This window comes from Seriola aureovittata, chromosome 20 (genome assembly GCF_021018895.1).
Source record: "Seriola aureovittata isolate HTS-2021-v1 ecotype China chromosome 20, ASM2101889v1, whole genome shotgun sequence".
NCBI classification, from domain to species: domain Eukaryota; kingdom Metazoa; phylum Chordata; class Actinopteri; order Carangiformes; family Carangidae; genus Seriola; species Seriola aureovittata.
The window spans coordinates 16,333,281-16,351,974 of NC_079383.1; the positions used below are offsets into that span (position 1 = coordinate 16,333,281).

Sequence of the window (18,694 nt, forward strand, 5' to 3'; positions counted from 1 at the left end):
AAACAATCACTGAAATTGCCTTGTTTTGGGGGGGGAAAAAAAGATTCAGGCTCAAAGTTCAAAACAAACTTTTATTGAAAACAAAACAGTACATGACCCAGACTATACACCACTACACTGACAGTATAAGATCAGTTCCCTTGCTGTGTGAGACCAAGGTAAATATTTTGTAAACCTTAATGCTGCAAAGAGTCTGGGGGCTGCACAGTTCACCTTTTCCTGTTAGTGTAAAAATACCTTGTCCCACAACCATGGATAATATATTCTAGAGACCCAGAGGCATTCCAGGACCAAGATCTTTACTAGTTCTTAATGAAACTCATGCACCTCCTCCCTTTTGGCCACTATGGAACAAAGTGACACGTGCATAGATCTGTTAGCAAGTTCAAGGAATTCTTATACCGCTTCGAAGAGGGAAACGTGGGTAAAAATCATGAGGGGTTTGTCAGATTCATACACATATGGTCCTCCAGACACTCGCAACAGCTCAGTTAAGGCTGAGGATCAAGTATTGTAACTATATGATGGTCAAAATATTGATTAAGATCTTAATGCTACTAAACCACTGAACATTCAAATCCAAGTGGTTAAAGAGTAACAACTTCCTGTAAATGTGTGGCACCTTTTCGATGGCGGCAGCTTGTTCTGATCCCTTTGATTAAAAAGTATAAAACGTTTTAAGAGGAATATGTGCCAAAATGGCAGCAGAAAATTAATGACATGTTTATATTAGGATGCAGTGGATCAGTCACACACTTGTGGAGCACCAATGATCAACTGTTAGCAAGAGCAGTCTATAAAAGCAAACATAAAAGAATAAAATTAAATAAAAATCATAATGCATCACTGTGTTTAAATTTAAAATACTGTTATTAAAACCGAGCTTTGTACTTGCACTTGAAATCATGTTTCAGCCATTTCATGTTTTGCTGAATTAAATAAATAGCTGAAGTAATCGCCATTTGTTCCGAGGGTTTGCTTAAGGAAAATCTTTGCATGCCAACTTTGAATTTAGACAATTTGGCTTAATAACATACAAGTACAGGCTCAAAGTTAATAAAAAGGGAGATTTCGTACTTCACCACAATTCAATACGGCACCAAAAGTTTTAGTGTGAGAAGACCACCAACAGTGTAGCTTATGAAACTGAAATTACATGTAACAGATATTGAGAACAAAAAAAACATCATGCGAACATTATTGTGTGAAACTCCTGATGAGCTCTGTGCAAAACTTGGTGCCACCATCACCATCAAAACTGGTTTTACAATACTGCTTGTAATCCCTTTGTTTGTCCCGTTAAATTTGACCTGAACATGAACAAACTTATACAGAGGAAAAATAATAATGACAATAATAGAGCTGCATCATATTTTTCCAAGCTGGGCATCGTTGTGACATTTATGGCATACTCTGAAATGATATGGTGTAATGTAACATGATATGTAAGTTGTGTAAATGTTCAGTGTCCAGTGCAGCCCTACCTCGCACCTGGACATCCTCTGAACTGAAATAATCCTCTTCTCCTTCTTGTTCCATAACCAGGTCAGTTCAAAAGTTCTGGTCGTGCATTTTATTGACTGGGAGAAGTTATCAGCTCCACTGTAACAAGTAGACGTGTCAGTGCTCCCGTACTGTGCCGTCTGCAGAGGTCAAAGTCCAACTTTGACATAAAAAATAAAAAATAAAAAGTAACAATAAGCCAGCTGTTTTGCCACCCTGTGGATGGTGCAGGTAGTCAGGCCGATGGCTGAGGGAAGGGCTATCTGAGTCCAGCTCTGGAAGTCATCCACTCAAGACCTTGGCATAAACTGGAAAAACAAAGATGAAGAGGTCAGTGGCTGAAAATCAGTTACCTCAAACATATTTTTAAAATAGGTTTCAGTGACTTCCTTTGTTGTCTTAATGTAGTGAATACAAATCAGTTTGTACGCCAACTGCAGGTCAACAGTAGAAATGGGCGGACAAAGGTTAATGAAGCTATGAGGCTTTCGTTTTGTTTCATCTGAAAAAAAGATCTGAAGCTTCGGGGCTTTAAACTTAGCAGACACAGTGACATCTGGTGGTTTGAAATACTCACAGCAGCTGATTTCATAATTTCACTTGTGTGATCCAAATGAGAGTAATGAAAGTCCAAGAGGCCAAGATGTATTACGTATTAAAACGGTAATACTGTTGTTTAAAAGGGCTGCAGTAAAGGCACAAGTCAAATTTACCACTTTTAAAGGCCAGATATGAAGTACAATTGGTGAAACCAAAACATCTATAGTTTCTATTGATATGAATAATTCAAATCAATCTGACCTGGACTCAGGTTTTAAAACCGGCAGACAACCCATACAGAAATATTACTTTTGAATACCTTATTTGGTATCAAGTAGAAATGTTCCCCTCTTTTAAGTGTGCAGGGTCATATTTCTCCTCTCTTCTTATTCTACTTATGTACATATAACCTGAGAAAAATGTTGATATTCTTCATTTCACACAAAAATGTCAAAAGTGCGTTTCACAGGGGTGGCTAAATATACTATATACTATAAACTTTTCGAGTTTGCATAAATAGAACCACTTGTTAAACTGATGGCACATATGGTCCGTCCTGTGAGAAAATCATACATCGTACATTTTTTTGTGAATAACTCTTTGTTTTCTTTTACTATTACTCTCACTGATATGTTGCCTAGGAGATATTAAGTGACTGTGACTCTGGCAACTGGACAGGGTTGGGACCATGGTAGTATAGAAAGGCATAAAAACGTCATAGTATAGTAAGGCATAGAAACGTCATAAAAAACGTCATAGTATAGTAAGGCATAAAAAACTTCATAAAAAACGTCATAGTATAGTAAGGCATAAAAACGCCATGGTGGGTTCGTGGAAGGTCATCTTTCCATCCTTTAGTGAATTCAAATTCTGCTAACCATGTGCAAACATTGCTGTCTGCCACTGTTTGTAAAACTATCAACAGATGTGTCTTACCCCTCGCCTGTAAGTGCACAGCAGGACTGTATGTGCCAGGGGTGGTCTTTGATGGAGCTCAGGGTGAGGTATTTGGAGATCTCTGCTGCGGACATACAGTCCTTCATATCCTGCTTGTTGGCAAATATCAACACAGCTGCTTTCCGCAGGTCCTGAGGGAGATGGAGGGAGAGGACAGAGAACAATGAGACCACAACCCTGCTCTCTGCAACGTCTTGACCACAAGCTCTAAACAATGTAGCCCAGTGGAAAGGGCTAACTGTGTCGGAAAATCAATGTCCATTACAAAAACAGTCCGTTCTGTGTAGTCTGTTTCCTTATGGCCATACTGAGATTTGTTAAGATGAGTTTTACCTCATGAGCCAACATCCTGTAGAGCTCCTCTTTAGAGATGGCCAGCCTCTCTCTGTCTGTGCTGTCGACAACCAGGATGATGAACTGCAGAGTGGGATGCAAAAATCACACTGAGCAACCTCTTTTCAAAAGTCATTTACAGCACTGAAATGCAACACAGAGGGTGGGCATTTCCAGGCCAAGAGCCTCACAATGGGTACTGGTGACTGCTATGCTAATAGCCCTTTTTGAATGAGAGAGAGTGACCCTGTGTGACAAAAGACCAAAGGCACATTAATTTTGTGATGTGAGAGACACCATTTACACCACGGCAACGACTCAGGAAAAAGACACTTTTTGTGTTTCAAGCAAATGAATCAAAACGTGTCAAAATCCATCAAGAATGTGATCCAAAACACAACTAGGATCTTACACGATTGCTTGGCTGTGAAAAGAAAGGGTGAACACAGGTTACTATAGTGACTGCAGGGCTCCTAGTAACATCTATAAGAATTCTATTGTAATAGATCTTTATGGTTTCTAGATCACTCAGTCATGAATTCTACATTTCTTTAATGCAAAGATGCTAGAACATCATAACCGTGGGTTAGCACAAAACATCTGTCTTCCACATTACAACACTGTTGAAACAACAATGTAGAAGAAGATTGAATGAGAGTTAAGGTCAAGATGAAAACTGATTGAAATTTCTGCTGTGAAATGATTTATTTTGCTTTATTTTACTTATTGATGTTTTTTCTTTCTCTGATATTGTTATGCGCTTGTGGTATCTATTACTGTATTACTTTTATGTGTCTGTATATGTATATCTGTGGCTTTGTGTAAGAATAATAATAAAAACAAAAGACTTTTCATTATTGATTCATCTCCTGGTTATTTTCAAGAATAATTCATTTATCATTTGCTCAATAAAATATAAAGTGAAAATAAGTGAAAATGTCAAATGTCATAGTATACTAAGGCATGTAAAACATAGTAAGCCATAAAAACGTCATAAAAACATCATAATATAGTAAGGCATAAAAAACTTCATAAAAAACGTCATAGTATAGTAAGGCTTAAAAACGCCATAGTACAGTAAGGCATAAAAACGTCATAGTATAGTAAGGCATAAAAAAACGTAATAAAAACGTCATAGTATAGTAAGGCATAGAAACGTCATAAAAACGTTATAGTAAGGCATGAAAAAAGAGGTAATAAAAAACGTAAGGCATAAAAACGCCATAGTATAGAAAGGCATAAAAATGTCATAAAAACGTCATAGTATAGTAAGGCATAAAAAAACGTAATAAAAACGTCATAGTATAGTAAGGCATAAAATGTCATAAAAACATCATAGTATAGTAAGGCATAAAAACGCCATAGTATAGAAAGGCATAAAAATGTCATAAAAACGTCATATTATAGTGAAGCATAAGAAAGGTCATAGTATAGTAAGGCATAAAAAACTTCATAAAAAACATCATAGTATAGTAAGGCATAAAAACGTCATAGTATAGTATGGCATAAAAATGTCATAGTATAGTATGGCATAAAAATGTCATAAAAACGACATAGTATAGTAAGGCATAAAAAACTTCATAAAAAACATCATAGTATAGTAAGGCATAAAAACGTCATAGTATAGTATGGCATAAAAATGTCATAGTATAGTATGGCATAAAAATGTCATGAAAAACGTCATAGTATAGTAAGGCATAAAAACGTCATAGTATAGTAAGGCATAGAAACGTCATAAAAAACGTCATAGTATAGTAAGGCATGAAAACGTCATAAAAAACGTCATAGTATAGTAAGGCATAAAAACATCATAGTATAGTAAGGCATAAAAGACTTCATAAAAAACGTCATAGTATAGTAAGGCATAAAAATGTCATAAATACGTCATAGTATAGTATGGCATAAAAATGTCATAAAAACGCCATAGTATAGTAAGGCATAAAAAACTTCATAGTATAGTAAGGCATAAAAATATAGTATAGTAAGGCATAAAAACGTCATAGTATAGTAAGGCATAAAAAAAGTAATAAAAACGTCATAGTATAGTAAGGCATAAAAACGTCATACTATAGTAAGGCATAAAAAAAGTAATAAAAACGTCATAGTATAGTAAGGCATAAAAACGTCATAGTATAGTAAGGCATAAAAATGTCATAAAAAAGTCATAGTATAGTAAGGCATAAAAATGTCATAAAAATGTCATGAAAACGCCATAGTATAGTAAGGCATAAAAAACTTCATAGTATAGTAAGGCATAAAAATATAGTATAGTAAGGCATAAAAACGTCACAGTATAGAGAGGCATAAAAATGTCATAAAAACGTCATAGTATAGTATGGCATAAAAATGTCATAAAAATGTCATAGTATAGTAAGGCAAAAAAAACTTCATAAAAACATCATAGTATAGTAAGGCATAAAAATGTCATAAAAACGTCATAGTATAGTAAGGCATAAAAACGTCATAGTATAGTAAGGCATAAAAATGTCATAAAAACATCATAGTATAGTAAGGCATAAAAGACTTCATAAAAACGTCATAGTATAGCAAGGCATAAAAATGTCATAAAAAAGTCATAGTATAGTATGGCATAAAAATGTCATAGTATAGTAAGGCAAAAAAAACTTCATAAAAAACATAGTATAGTAAGGCATAAAAAAGTCGTAGTATAGTAAGGCATAAAAAAACGTAATAAAAACGTCATAGTATAGTAAGGCATAAAAAACGTCATAGTATAATAAGGCATAAAAATGTCATAAAAAACGTCATAGTATAGTATGGCATAAAAATGTCATAAAAACGCCATAGTATAGTAAGGCATAAAAAACTTCATAGTATAGTAAGGCATAAAAATATAGTATAGTAAGGCATAAAAACGTCATAGTATAGTAAGGCATAAAAATGTCATAAAAACATCATAGTATAGTAAGGCATAAAAGACTTCATAAAAAACGTCATAGTATAGGAAGGCATAAAAATGTCATAAAAACGCTAGAAAGGCATAAAAATGTCATAAAAAACGTCATAGTATAGTATGGCATAAAAATGTCATAAAAAACGTCATAGTATAGTAAGGCATAAAAATATAGTATAGAAAGGCATAAAAACATCATAGTATAGAAAGGCATAAAAATGTCATAAAAAACGTCATAGTATAGTATGGCATAAAAATGTCATAAAAATGTTATAGTATAGTAAGGCATAAAAAACTTAAAAAAAAACGTCATAGTATAGGAAGGCATAAAAATGTCATAAAAACGCCATAGTATAGTAAGGCATAAAAAAAACATAATAAAAACGTCATAGTATAGTAAGGCATAAAAAACTTCATAAAAAACGTCATAGCATAGAGAGGCATAAAAATGTCATAAAAAAGTCATAGTATAGTATGGCATAAAAATGTCATAGTATAGTAAGGCAAAAAAAACTTCATAAAAAACATAGTATAGTGAGGCATAAAAAAGTCGTAGTATAGTAAGGCATGAAAAAAGTAATAAAAACGTCATAGTATAGTAAGGCATAAAAATATAGTATAGTAAGGCATAAAAACGTCATAGTATAGTAAGGCATAAAAATGTCATAAAAACATCATAGTATAGTAAGGCATAAAAGACTTCATAAAAAACGTCATAGTATAGGAAGGCATAAAAATGTCATAAAAACGCTAGAAAGGCATAAAAACGTCATAGTATAGTATGGCATAAAAATGTCATAGTATAGTATGGCATAAAAATGTCATAAAAACGACATAGTATAGTAAGGCATAAAAAACTTCATAAAAAACATCATAGTATAGTAAGGCATAAAAACGTCATAGTATAGTATGGCATAAAAATGTCATAGTATAGTATGGCATAAAAATGTCATAAAAAACGTCATAGTATAGTAAGGCATAAAAACGTCATAGTATAGTATGGCATAAAAATGTCATAAAAAACGTCATAGTATAGTAAGTCATAAAAAACGTCATAGTATAGTAAGGCATAAAAACGTCATAAAAAACGTCATAGTATAGTATGGCATAAAAACGTCATAAAAACGCCATAGTATAGTAAGGCATTAAAAACTTCATAGTATAGTAAGGCATAAAAATATAGTATAGTAAGGCATAAAAACGTCATAGTATAGTAAGGCATAAAAATGTCATAAAAACATCATAGTATAGTAAGGCATAAAAACGTCATAGTATAGTATGGCATAAAAATGTCATAAAAAACGTCATAGTATAGTAAGGCATAAAAACGTCATAGTATAGTAAGGCATAAAAAACGTCATAGTATAGTAAGGCATAGAAACGTCATAAAAAACGTCATAGTATAGTAAGGCATGAAAACGTCATAAAAAACGTCATAGTATAGTAAGGCATAAAAACATCATAGTATAGTAAGGCATAAAAGACTTCATAAAAAACGTCATAGTATAGTAAGGCATAAAAATGTCATAAAAATGTCATAAAAAACGTCATAGTATAGTATGGCATAAAAATGTCATAAAAACGCCATAGTATAGTAAGGCATAAAAAATTTCATAGTATAGTAAGGCATAAAAATATAGTATAGTAAGGCATAAAAATATAGTATAGTAAGGCATAAAAACGTCATAGTATAGTAAGGCATAAAAAAACTAATAAAAACGTCATAGTATAGTAAGGCATAAAAACGTCATAATATAGTAAGGCATAAAAAAAGTAATAAAAACGTCATAGTATAGTAAGGCATAAAAACGTCATAGTATAGTAAGGCATAAAAATGTCATAAAAACATCATAGTATAGTAAGGCATAAAAATGTCATGAAAACGCCATAGTATAGTAAGGCATAAAAAACTTCATAGTATAGTAAGGCATAAAAATATAGTATAGTAAGGCATAAAAACGTCATAGTATAGAGAGGCATAAAAATGTCATAAAAAACGTCATAGTATAGTATGGCATAAAAATGTCATAAAAATGTCATAGTATAGTAAGGCAAAAAAAACTTCATAAAAAACATAGTATAGTAAGGCATAAAAATGTCATAAAAACGTCATAGTATAGTAAGGCATAAAAACGTCATAGTATAGTAAGGCATAAAAATGTCATAAAAACATCATAGTATAGTAAGGCATAAAAGACTTCATAAAAAACGTCATTGTATAGCAAGGCATAAAAATGTCATAAAAAAATCATAGTATAGTATGGCATAAAAATGTCATAGTATAGTAAGGCAAAAAAAACTTCATAAAAAACATAGTATAGTAAGGCATAAAAAAGTCGTAGTATAGTAAGGCATAAAAAAACGTAATAAAAACGTCATAGTATAGTAAGGCATAAAAAACGTCATAGTATAATAAGGCATAAAAATGTCATAAAAAACGTCATAGTATAGTATGGCATAAAAATGTCATAAAAACGCCATAGTATAGTAAGGCATAAAAAACTTCATAGTATAGTAAGGCATAAAAATATAGTATAGTAAGGCATAAAAACGTCATAGTATAGTAAGGCATAAAAATGTCATAAAAACATCATAGTATAGTAAGGCATAAAAGACTTCATAAAAAACGTCATAGTATAGAGAGGCATAAAAATGTCATAAAAACGCTAGAAAGGCATAAAAATGTCATAAAAAACGTCATAGTATAGTATGGCATAAAAATGTCATAAAAACGTCATAGTATAGTATGGCATAAAAATGTCATAAAAACGTCATAGTATAGTAAGGCATAAAAATATAGTATAGAAAGGCATAAAAACATCATAGTATAGAAAGGCATAAAAATGTCATAAAAACGTCATAGTATAGTATGGCATAAAAATGTCATAAAAATGTTATAGTATAGTAAGGCATAAAAAACTTAAAATAAAACGTCATAGTATAGGAAGGCATAAAAATGTCATAAAAACGCCATAGTATAGTAAGGCATAAAAAAAACATAATAAAAACGTCATAGTATAGTAAGGCATAAAAAACTTCATAAAAAACGTCATAGCATAGAGAGGCATAAAAATGTCATAAAAAAGTCATAGTATAGTATGGCATAAAAATGTCATAGTATAGTAAGGCAAAAAAAACTTCATAAAAAACATAGTATAGTAAGGCATAAAAAAGTCGTAGTATAGTAAGGCATAAAAAAAGTAATAAAAACGTCATAGTATAGTAAGTCATAAAAAACGTCATAGTATAGTAAGGCATAAAAACGTCATAAAAAACGTCATAGTATAGTATGGCATAAAAACGTCATAAAAACGCCATAGTATAGTAAGGCATAAAAAACTTCATAGTATAGTAAGGCATAAAAATATAGTATAGTAAGGCATAAAAACGTCATAGTATAGTAAGGCATAAAAATGTCATAAAAACATCATAGTATAGTAAGGCATAAAAGACTTCATAAAAAACGTCATAGTATAGGAAGGCATAAAAATGTCATAAAAACGCTAGAAAGGCATAAAAATGTCATAAAAAACGTCATAGTATAGTATGGCATAAAAATGTCATAAAAACGTCATAGTATAGTAAGGCATAAAAATATAGTATAGAAAGGCATAAAAACATCATAGTATAGAAAGGCATAAAAATGTCATAAAAACGTCATAGTATAGTATGGCATAAAAATGTCATAAAAATGTTATAGTATAGTAAGGCATAAAAAACTTAAAAAAAAACGTCATAGTATAGGAAGGCATAAAAATGTCATAAAAACGCCATAGTATAGTAAGGCATAAAAAAAACATAATAAAAACGTCATAGTATAGTAAGGCATAAAAAACTTCATAAAAAACGTCATAGCATAGAGAGGCATAAAAATGTCATAAAAAAGTCATAGTATAGTATGGCATAAAAATGTCATAGTATAGTAAGGCAAAAAAAACTTCATAAAAAACATAGTATAGTAAGGCATAAAAAAGTCGTAGTATAGTAAGGCATGAAAAAAGTAATAAAAACGTCATAGTATAGTAAGTCATAAAAAACGTCATAGTATAGTAAGGCATAAAAAACGTCATAAAAAACGTCATAGTATAGTATGGGATAAAAACGTCATAAAAACGCCATAGTATAGTAAGGCATTAAAAACTTCATAGTATAGTAAGGCATAAAAATATAGTATAGTAAGGCATAAAAACGTCATAGTATAGTAAGGCATAAAAATGTCATAAAAAACATCATAGTATAGTAAGGCATAAAAGACTTCATAAAAAACGTCATAGTATAGGAAGGCATAAAAATGTCATAAAAACGCTAGAAAGGCATAAAAATGTCATAAAAAACGTCATAGTATAGTATGGCATAAAAATGTCATAAAAACGTCATAGTATAGTAAGGCATAAAAATATAGTATAGAAAGGCATAAAAACATCATAGTATAGAAAGGCATAAAAATGTCATAAAAACGTCATAGTATACTATGGCATAAAAATGTCATAAAAATGTTATAGTATAGTAAGGCATAAAAACTTCAAAAAAAACGTCATAGTATAGGAAGGCATAAAAATGTCATAAAACGCCATAGTATAGTAAGGCATAAAAACGTCATAAAAAACGTCATAGTATAGTAAGGCATAAAAACGTCATAAAAAACGTCATAGTATAGAGAGTCATAAAAATGTCATAAAAACGTCATAGTATAGAGAGGCATAAAAATGTCATAAAAATGTCATAGTATAGTAAGGCAAAAAAAACTTCATAAAAAACATAGTATAGTAAGGCATAAAAAAGTCGTAGTATAGTAAGGCATAAAAAAAGTAATAAAAACGTCATAGTATAGTAAGGCATAAAAACGTCATAGTATAGTCAGGCATGAAAACGTCATAGTATAGTGAGGCATAAAAATGTCATAAAAACATCATAGTATAGTAAGGCATAAAAGACTTCATAAAAAACGTCATAGTATAGAGAGGCATAAAAATGTCATAAAAACGTCATAGTATAGTATGGCATAAAAATGCCATAAAAATGTCATAGTATAGTAAGGCAAAAAAAACTTCATAAAAACGTCACAGTATAGTAAGGCATAAAAATGTCATAAAAACGCCATAGTATAGTAAGGCATAAAAAACTTCATAGTATAATAAGGCATAAAAATATAGTATAGAAAGGCATAAAAACGTCATAGTATAGAAAGGCATAAAAATGTCATAAAAACGTCATAGTATAGTAACGCATGAAAACGTCATAGTATAGTAAAGCATAAAAATATCATAAAAACATCATAGTATAGTAAGGCATAAAAGACTTCATAAAAAACGTCATAGTATAGGAAGGCATAAAAATGTCATAAAAACGCCATAGTATAGTAAGGCATAAAAAAAAGGTAATAAAAAACATTATAGTAAAGTAAGGCATAAAAAAACTTCATAAAAAAAACATCATAGTATAGTAAGGCATAAAAACGTCATAGTATAGTAAGGCATGAAAACGTCATAGTAAAGTATGGCATAAAAATGTCATAAAAACGTCATAGTATAGTAAGGCATAAAAACGTCATAGTATAGTAAGGCATAAAAACGTCATAGTATAGTAAGGCATAAAAACGTCATAGTATAGTGAAGCATAAGAAAGGTCATAGTATAGTAAGGCATAAAAACATCATAGTATAGTAAGGCATAAAAACGTCATAGTATAGTGAAGCATAAGAAAGGTCATAGTATAGTAAGGCATAAAAACATCATAGTATAGTAAGGCATAAAAAACTTCATAAAAAACATAGTATAGTAAGGCATAAAAAACGTCATTAAAATGTAATAATATATTAAGGCATAAAAACGCCATAGTATAGTAAGGCATAAACATGTCATAAAAACGACATGGTATAGTAAGGCATAAAAACGACATAGTATAGTAAGGCATAAAGAACGTCATAGTACAGTAAGGCGTAAAAAAACGTCATAAAAAGGTCATGGTATAGTAAGGCATAAAAATGTCATACTATATATAGTAAGGCATAAGAATGGTTATAGTATAGTAAGGCATAAAAAACGTCATAGTATAGTACGGCATAGAGAACATCATAGTATAGTAAGGCATAAAAACGTCATAGTATAGTATGGCATAAAAACATCATAGTATAATAAGGCGTAAAAAACGGCATAAGAACATCATAGTATAGTAAGGTATAAAAATGTCATAAAAACGTCATAGTATAGTAAGGCATAAAAACATCATAAGGCATAAAAAAAGTAATAAAAACGTCATAGTATAGTAAGGCATAAAAACGTCATAGTATAGTAAGGCATGAAAACGTCATAGTATAGTGAGGCATAAAAATGTCATAAAAACATCATAGTATAGTAAGGCATAAAAGACTTCATAAAAAACGTCATAGTATAGAGAGGCATAAAAATGTCATAAAAACGTCATAGTATAGTATGGCATAAAAATGCCATAAAAATGTCATAGTATAGTAAGGCAAAAAAAACTTCATAAAAAACGTCACAGTATAGTAAGGCATAAAAATGTCATAAAAACGCCATAGTATAGTAAGGCATAAAAAACTTCATAGTATAATAAGGCATAAAAATATAGTATAGAAAGGCATAAAAACGTCATAGTATAGAAAGGCATAAAAATGTCATAAAAACGTCATAGTATAGTAACGCATGAAAACGTCATAGTATAGTAAAGCATAAAAATATCATAAAAACATCATAGTATAGTAAGGCATAAAAGACTTCATAAAAAACGTCATAGTATAGGAAGGCATAAAAATGTCATAAAAACGCCATAGTATAGTAAGGCATAAAAAAAAGGTAATAAAAAACATTATAGTAAAGTAAGGCATAAAAAAACTTCATAAAAAAAACATCATAGTATAGTAAGGCATAAAAACGTCATAGTATAGTAAGGCATGAAAACGTCATAGTAAAGTATGGCATAAAAATGTCATAAAAACGTCATAGTATAGTAAGGCATAAAAACGTCATAGTATTGTAAGGCATAAAAACGTCATAGTATAGTGAAGCATAAGAAAGGTCATAGTATAGTAAGGCATAAAAACATCATAGTATAGTAAGGCATAAAAAACTTCATAAAAAACATAGTATAGTAAGGCATAAAAAACGTCATTAAAATGTAATAATATATTAAGGCATAAAAACGCCATAGTATAGTAAGGCATAAACATGTCATAAAAACGACATGGTATAGTAAGGCATAAAAACGACATAGTATAGTAAGGCATAAAGAACGTCATAGTACAGTAAGGCGTAAAAAAACGTCATAAAAAGGTCATGGTATAGTAAGGCATAAAAATGTCATACTATATATAGTAAGGCATAAGAATGGTTATAGTATAGTAAGGCATAAAAAACGTCATAGTATAGTACGGCATAGAGAACATCATAGTATAGTAAGGCATAAAAACGTCATAGTATAGTATGGCATAAAAACATCATAGTATAATAAGGCGTAAAAAACGGCATAAGAACATCATAGTATAGTAAGGTATAAAAATGTCATAAAAACGTCATAGTATAGTAAGGCATAAAAACATCATAAGGCAGAAAAAAATGTTATAGTACAGTGAGGCATAAAAAACTTCATAATATAGTAAGGCATAAAATCATCATAAAAAACGCCATAGTATAGTAAGGCATAAAAAACGTCATAGTATAGTACGGCATAGAGAACATCATAGTATAGTAAGGCATAAAAACGTCATAGTATAGTATGGCATAAAAACATCATAGTATAATAAGGCGTAAAAAACGGCATAAGAACATCATAGTATAGTAAGGTATAAAAATGTCATAAAAACGTCATAGTATAGTAAGGCATAAAAACATCATAAGGCAGAAAAAAATGTCATAGTACAGTGAGGCATAAAAAACTTCATAATATAGTAAGGCATAAAATCATCATAAAAAACGCCATAGTATAGTAAGGCATAAAAAACGTCATACTATAGTAAGTCATAAAAACGACAAAGTATCGCTACCACTGAAACTAGAATAAAAAAGTTTGGGGCAGATGTTGTATCAGGAAAGATAAATTCACATGCTTCTGTAAAGAGCGTTCTATAAAATCCGCCACACATCTGCCTGTGCCGTGACTGTCTTATTCTTCCTCTCCTGCTCCCTTCTCCAAAAACATGGCAGAGGCTGACCCCAGCTTTGCTTTTCAGACAGGCGGTTTTGTGAAAGGGTGACCTATGACTTGGGCGGCCCCTTCTGCTGCCTGTGCTCAGAACAAACACACCAGCTGCCACGCTCAGGAACAGAACGGAGAAAAAAACACTACTAGGAAAAGTAAAGCTTGTATTTCTCACCTCTGTATTGGAATAGTAGGTGTTCCAGGAGGACCTGAGCGACTCCTGTCCTCCAATATCCCACATCAGGAAATGTGTGTTCTTCACCACTATTTCTTCCACATTGCTTCCGATGGTGGGAGACGTATGGACCACCTCGTTCATCAGACTTTGTAAAACAGAATTATAAAGTGAGTTTTTGCAAGTTTAGACACAGCAAACAAGGAGGGAATTTAACAATAAAACTACTTACAATTGGTAGAGTATAGTGGTTTTCCCTGCGTTGTCTAGTCCAACAATTATCACCTTGTGCTCTGCAAAATAGAGAGTAAATTAACTGAGCGATTTCAGTGATCTATAGAAAAACAAAGTCCTCAATAGGACATCATTATCAAGAAAACGTATGTAAATGAATCTCTTCACTGTTAGTCACTGTATAAACAATACGTGGCACAGAGTATATCATAAGTACATCTGTTTTCAGTCTATACAATGCGTTCATGTCATTGAGTGCTGCCCAAAATCATAAAGGTTGAACTTCCTTCCTTCCTTCCTAAAACTTCCTGACCACATTTTTCCAAGCATCACTGAGACTGCAGTAAATCCTAACTATTCATAAAACCAGCAGGCAGGGCTTTGACGACTGTCGAGCAGGCAAACACCAACAACTAACCGCAGAATCACAGGTGACACATACATGTTAAAATATCCCACTTCAGTGTTTTGACTTTTCCGGCCATCTGAGGCCTCTGGCTGTTGGGGAGGAAGGAAGTCTGGTCAGAGGGTTTGCAGTTTCGACTGTCTTTGTGAACCACACTGGCTTTTTGGAGGATGCCGAATGTCTATTGCTTCCTTAAAGAGGAGCTACCCTGTGATGATCCTGACAGCACAACTAAATTGACACGTTGCCATTGGCATCATTATGATGCTAAAAAGTCATAGTTTAGTAAGGCATTAAGAAGTCACAGTGCAGTAAGTGAAAAACATAGCATAGTAAGGCATAAAAAGTTATAGTATATCGAGGCATAAAAAACTCAGTATAGTAAAGTCAAAAAAAATCTTAGTATAGTTAGGCATAAAAACGTCATAGTATAGTAAGGCATAAAAAGTCATAGTATAGTAAGTCATAAAAACATCATAGTATAGTAAGTCATTAAAAATGTCATATTATGGTAAGGCATCAAAAGTAATAGTATAGTAAGCCATAAAAACATAGTATAGTAAATAATTAAAAATGTCATACTATAGTAAGGCATATAAAGTAATAGTATAGTAAGTCATAAAAACATCATAGTATAGTAAGTCATTAAAAATGTCATAGTAAGGCATAAAAAGTAATAGTATAGTAAGGCATAAAAACATCATAGTATAGTTAGGCATAAAAAGTCCTAGTCTAGTAAGTCATTAAAAATGTCATAGTATGGTAAGGCATAAAAAGTAATAGTATAGTAATTCATAAAAACATCATAGTATAGTTAGGCATAAAAAGTAATAGTATAGTAATTCATAAAAACATCATAGTATAGTTAGGCATAAAAAGTCATAGTATAGTAAGGCATAAAAAGTCATAGTATAGTAAGTCATAAAAACATCATAGTATAGTTAGGCATAAAAAGTCCTAGTCTAGTAAGTCATTAAAAATGTCATAGTATGTTAAGGCATAAAAAGTAATAGTATAGTAAGTCACAAAAACATCATAGTATAGTTAGGCATAAAAAGTCCTAGTCTAGTAAGTCATTAAAAATGTGATAGTATGGTAAGGCATAAAAAATCATAGTATAGTAATTCATAAAAACATCACAGTATAGTTAGGCATAAAAAGTCATAGTATAGTAAGGCATAAAAAGTCATAGTATAGTAAATAATTAAAAATGTCATAAAAACATCATAGTATAGTTAGGCATAAAAAGTCCTAGTCTAGTAAGTCATTAAAAATGTGATAGTATGGTAAGGCATAAAAAGTCATAGTATAGTAATTCATAAAAACATCATAGTATAGTTAGGCATAAAAAGTCCTAGTCTAGTAAGTCATTAAAAATGTCATAGTATGGTAAGGCATAAAAAGTCATAGTATAGTTAGGCATAAAAAGTCATAGTATAGTAAGGCATAAAAAGTCATAGTATAGTAAGTCATAAAAACATCATAGTATAGTTAGGCATAAAAAGTCCTAGTCTAGTAAGTCATTAAAAATGTCATAGTATGGTAAGGCATAAAAAGTCATAGTATAGTTAGGCATAAAAAGTCATAGTATAGTAAGGCATAAAAAGTCATAGTATAGTAAGTCATAAAAACATCATAGTATAGTTAGGCATAAAAAGTCCTAGTCTAGTAAGTCATTAAAAATGTCATAGTATGGTGAGGCATAAAAAGTATTAGTATAGTAATTCATAAAAACATCATAGTATAGTTAGGCATAAAAAGTCATAGCATAGTAAGGAATAAAAAAAAGTAATCAAATAGTAAGGCATAAAATAGTAAATTCAATCATAGACCCAAACACAGACACAGATTTCAACCATTATACCTAACTCTAAGCAAAATGTGTACAAACAATCATTCCAAATCAGCCCCACTAATCCTGACAACACTTTTGATTCCTGTATTCTTTACTTTTTGACTCCAAGTCAGCTCAGTGGGTGCTTGTATAAAAAATAATTTGGCTTAATAATTGTTATACTGAGCAACAATTGTACCGTTGTTATTTGAAAGTGAAGCAATTTGCCAACAGAGAAATTAGACTATTTACATTGAACAAGTTTTCCAGAAAGACGGGGAAAGTTATGTAATGTGATATGTCCTGGAAAGTAATTTAAAGCTGATTGACAAGTCGATGAATACGCTCCTGCATGCTTACAGTGACTTAAGATAATCATGTTAGTTGTGAAACTGATAAAGAGATTAACTATTGGAGTGGTTGGTTGTATTGAGAAGCTGCAGTTTAATTGGTTGTTTTGACTTTCAAGTTAAACAAAGAAAAGGCAGTGCAGCCAGAGTCCTGAAGTCACATAATTCTTCTCAATCTGTTATTATGGCTTTTGTGGCTCACTTTAACCTAATGGGTTAAACAGTTCACATTATCCCCGGTTGAGCAGCTAGCGGGAGGTTAGTGAGCCGTGACAATTTCACCGACACCCACCTTGGTTACAGAAGAAGCTCCACAGTTTCGCGAATATGAGGCCCATTGTTTAGGTTAATACCAGTGTCTGTCTGTCTGTCCGTCCGTCCGTCCGTCCGTTAGCAGAGTGGGCAGCAGCACCGAGTCTCTCCACTCTCAAGTCCACACCGTACGATCCGTGGCTGACTGAGGCTAACTAACATTAGCTGGATGATCTCTTGTCCGCAAAACACCTCACCGACCTTTTCAACACGGGCTCCATGCGCCCCGGCAGCATCAAAATCCTAATTAAAGCGAGGATAAAACGGTGTGCGGTCGCATAGAGGTGGTGAATTACTATCTAAGGTTTAACGTGTCGCCAAATTCTCCTCAAATTGTACAAACACGGGGTATTCAGAGCAGCTCCGCGTTGACTCTGCTTGCACGGCTTCTGCTGCCCGTTAGCTGCTGGCGGTGGTACGGTGAAAAACGCACCCCAGACCATTCACTCCTTTTCCGGTTACGTAATGACGTCGTGGCGTTTTCGTTGGCTTTTTTTTTTTTTACCCCTGAAATAGTGCAGAGTTGTGTAAACTACCATCTCCGGTGTTATCACATTTATTGGCGAGCTCACTGGATTCATATTAATTCTTGCACAGTTAAAATATTGTTTTTAAAAACTCTAAATGTTGTATTTTCCCTGACTCAGCCAGTCGGGAGCTACTGTGGGTCTTAGGATACATACTGTAGCCTATTGAGCCTGGTACAAAACTTCAGAGAAACTACCTTAAGAATGGTCTTAAATTTTAACTTATGAGTCAAAAAAAGAAAAAGGGGGTTTTGTAAAAAATTAAAACTTACAAATTGTGCATAAAGAAAGTAACTTTTAGTCATGATTAGGATTACCCATCATGTATTGTATCCAAAGTTACATGTGCTTTAATTCATTGTAGCATGCAAGAGAAAAATAGGGAACTGTAAGGCAAATATTTCCCTTATGTTGACAATAATAAGGTCTATTATAAGATAGCCTATTATTTAACC

General features: G+C 32.0%; 1 protein-coding gene across 1 annotated transcript; it reads right to left on the bottom strand.

Moving 5' to 3' along the window:
* Window positions 1-51: 51 nt before the first annotated feature.
* On the bottom strand, window positions 52-18,141 carry arl8 (ADP-ribosylation factor-like 8). The gene is made up of 6 exons (XM_056364209.1): window positions 17,693-18,141; window positions 14,809-14,869; window positions 14,577-14,724; window positions 3,334-3,417; window positions 2,980-3,131; window positions 52-1,811 (listed from the first exon to the last, which is right to left on the bottom strand). Exons 1-6 carry the CDS (start codon window positions 17,736-17,738, stop codon window positions 1,763-1,765), a joined length of 540 nt encoding a protein of 179 aa, XP_056220184.1. The 5' UTR covers window positions 17,739-18,141; the 3' UTR covers window positions 52-1,762.
* Between the last annotated feature and the right edge of the window lie 553 nt (window positions 18,142-18,694).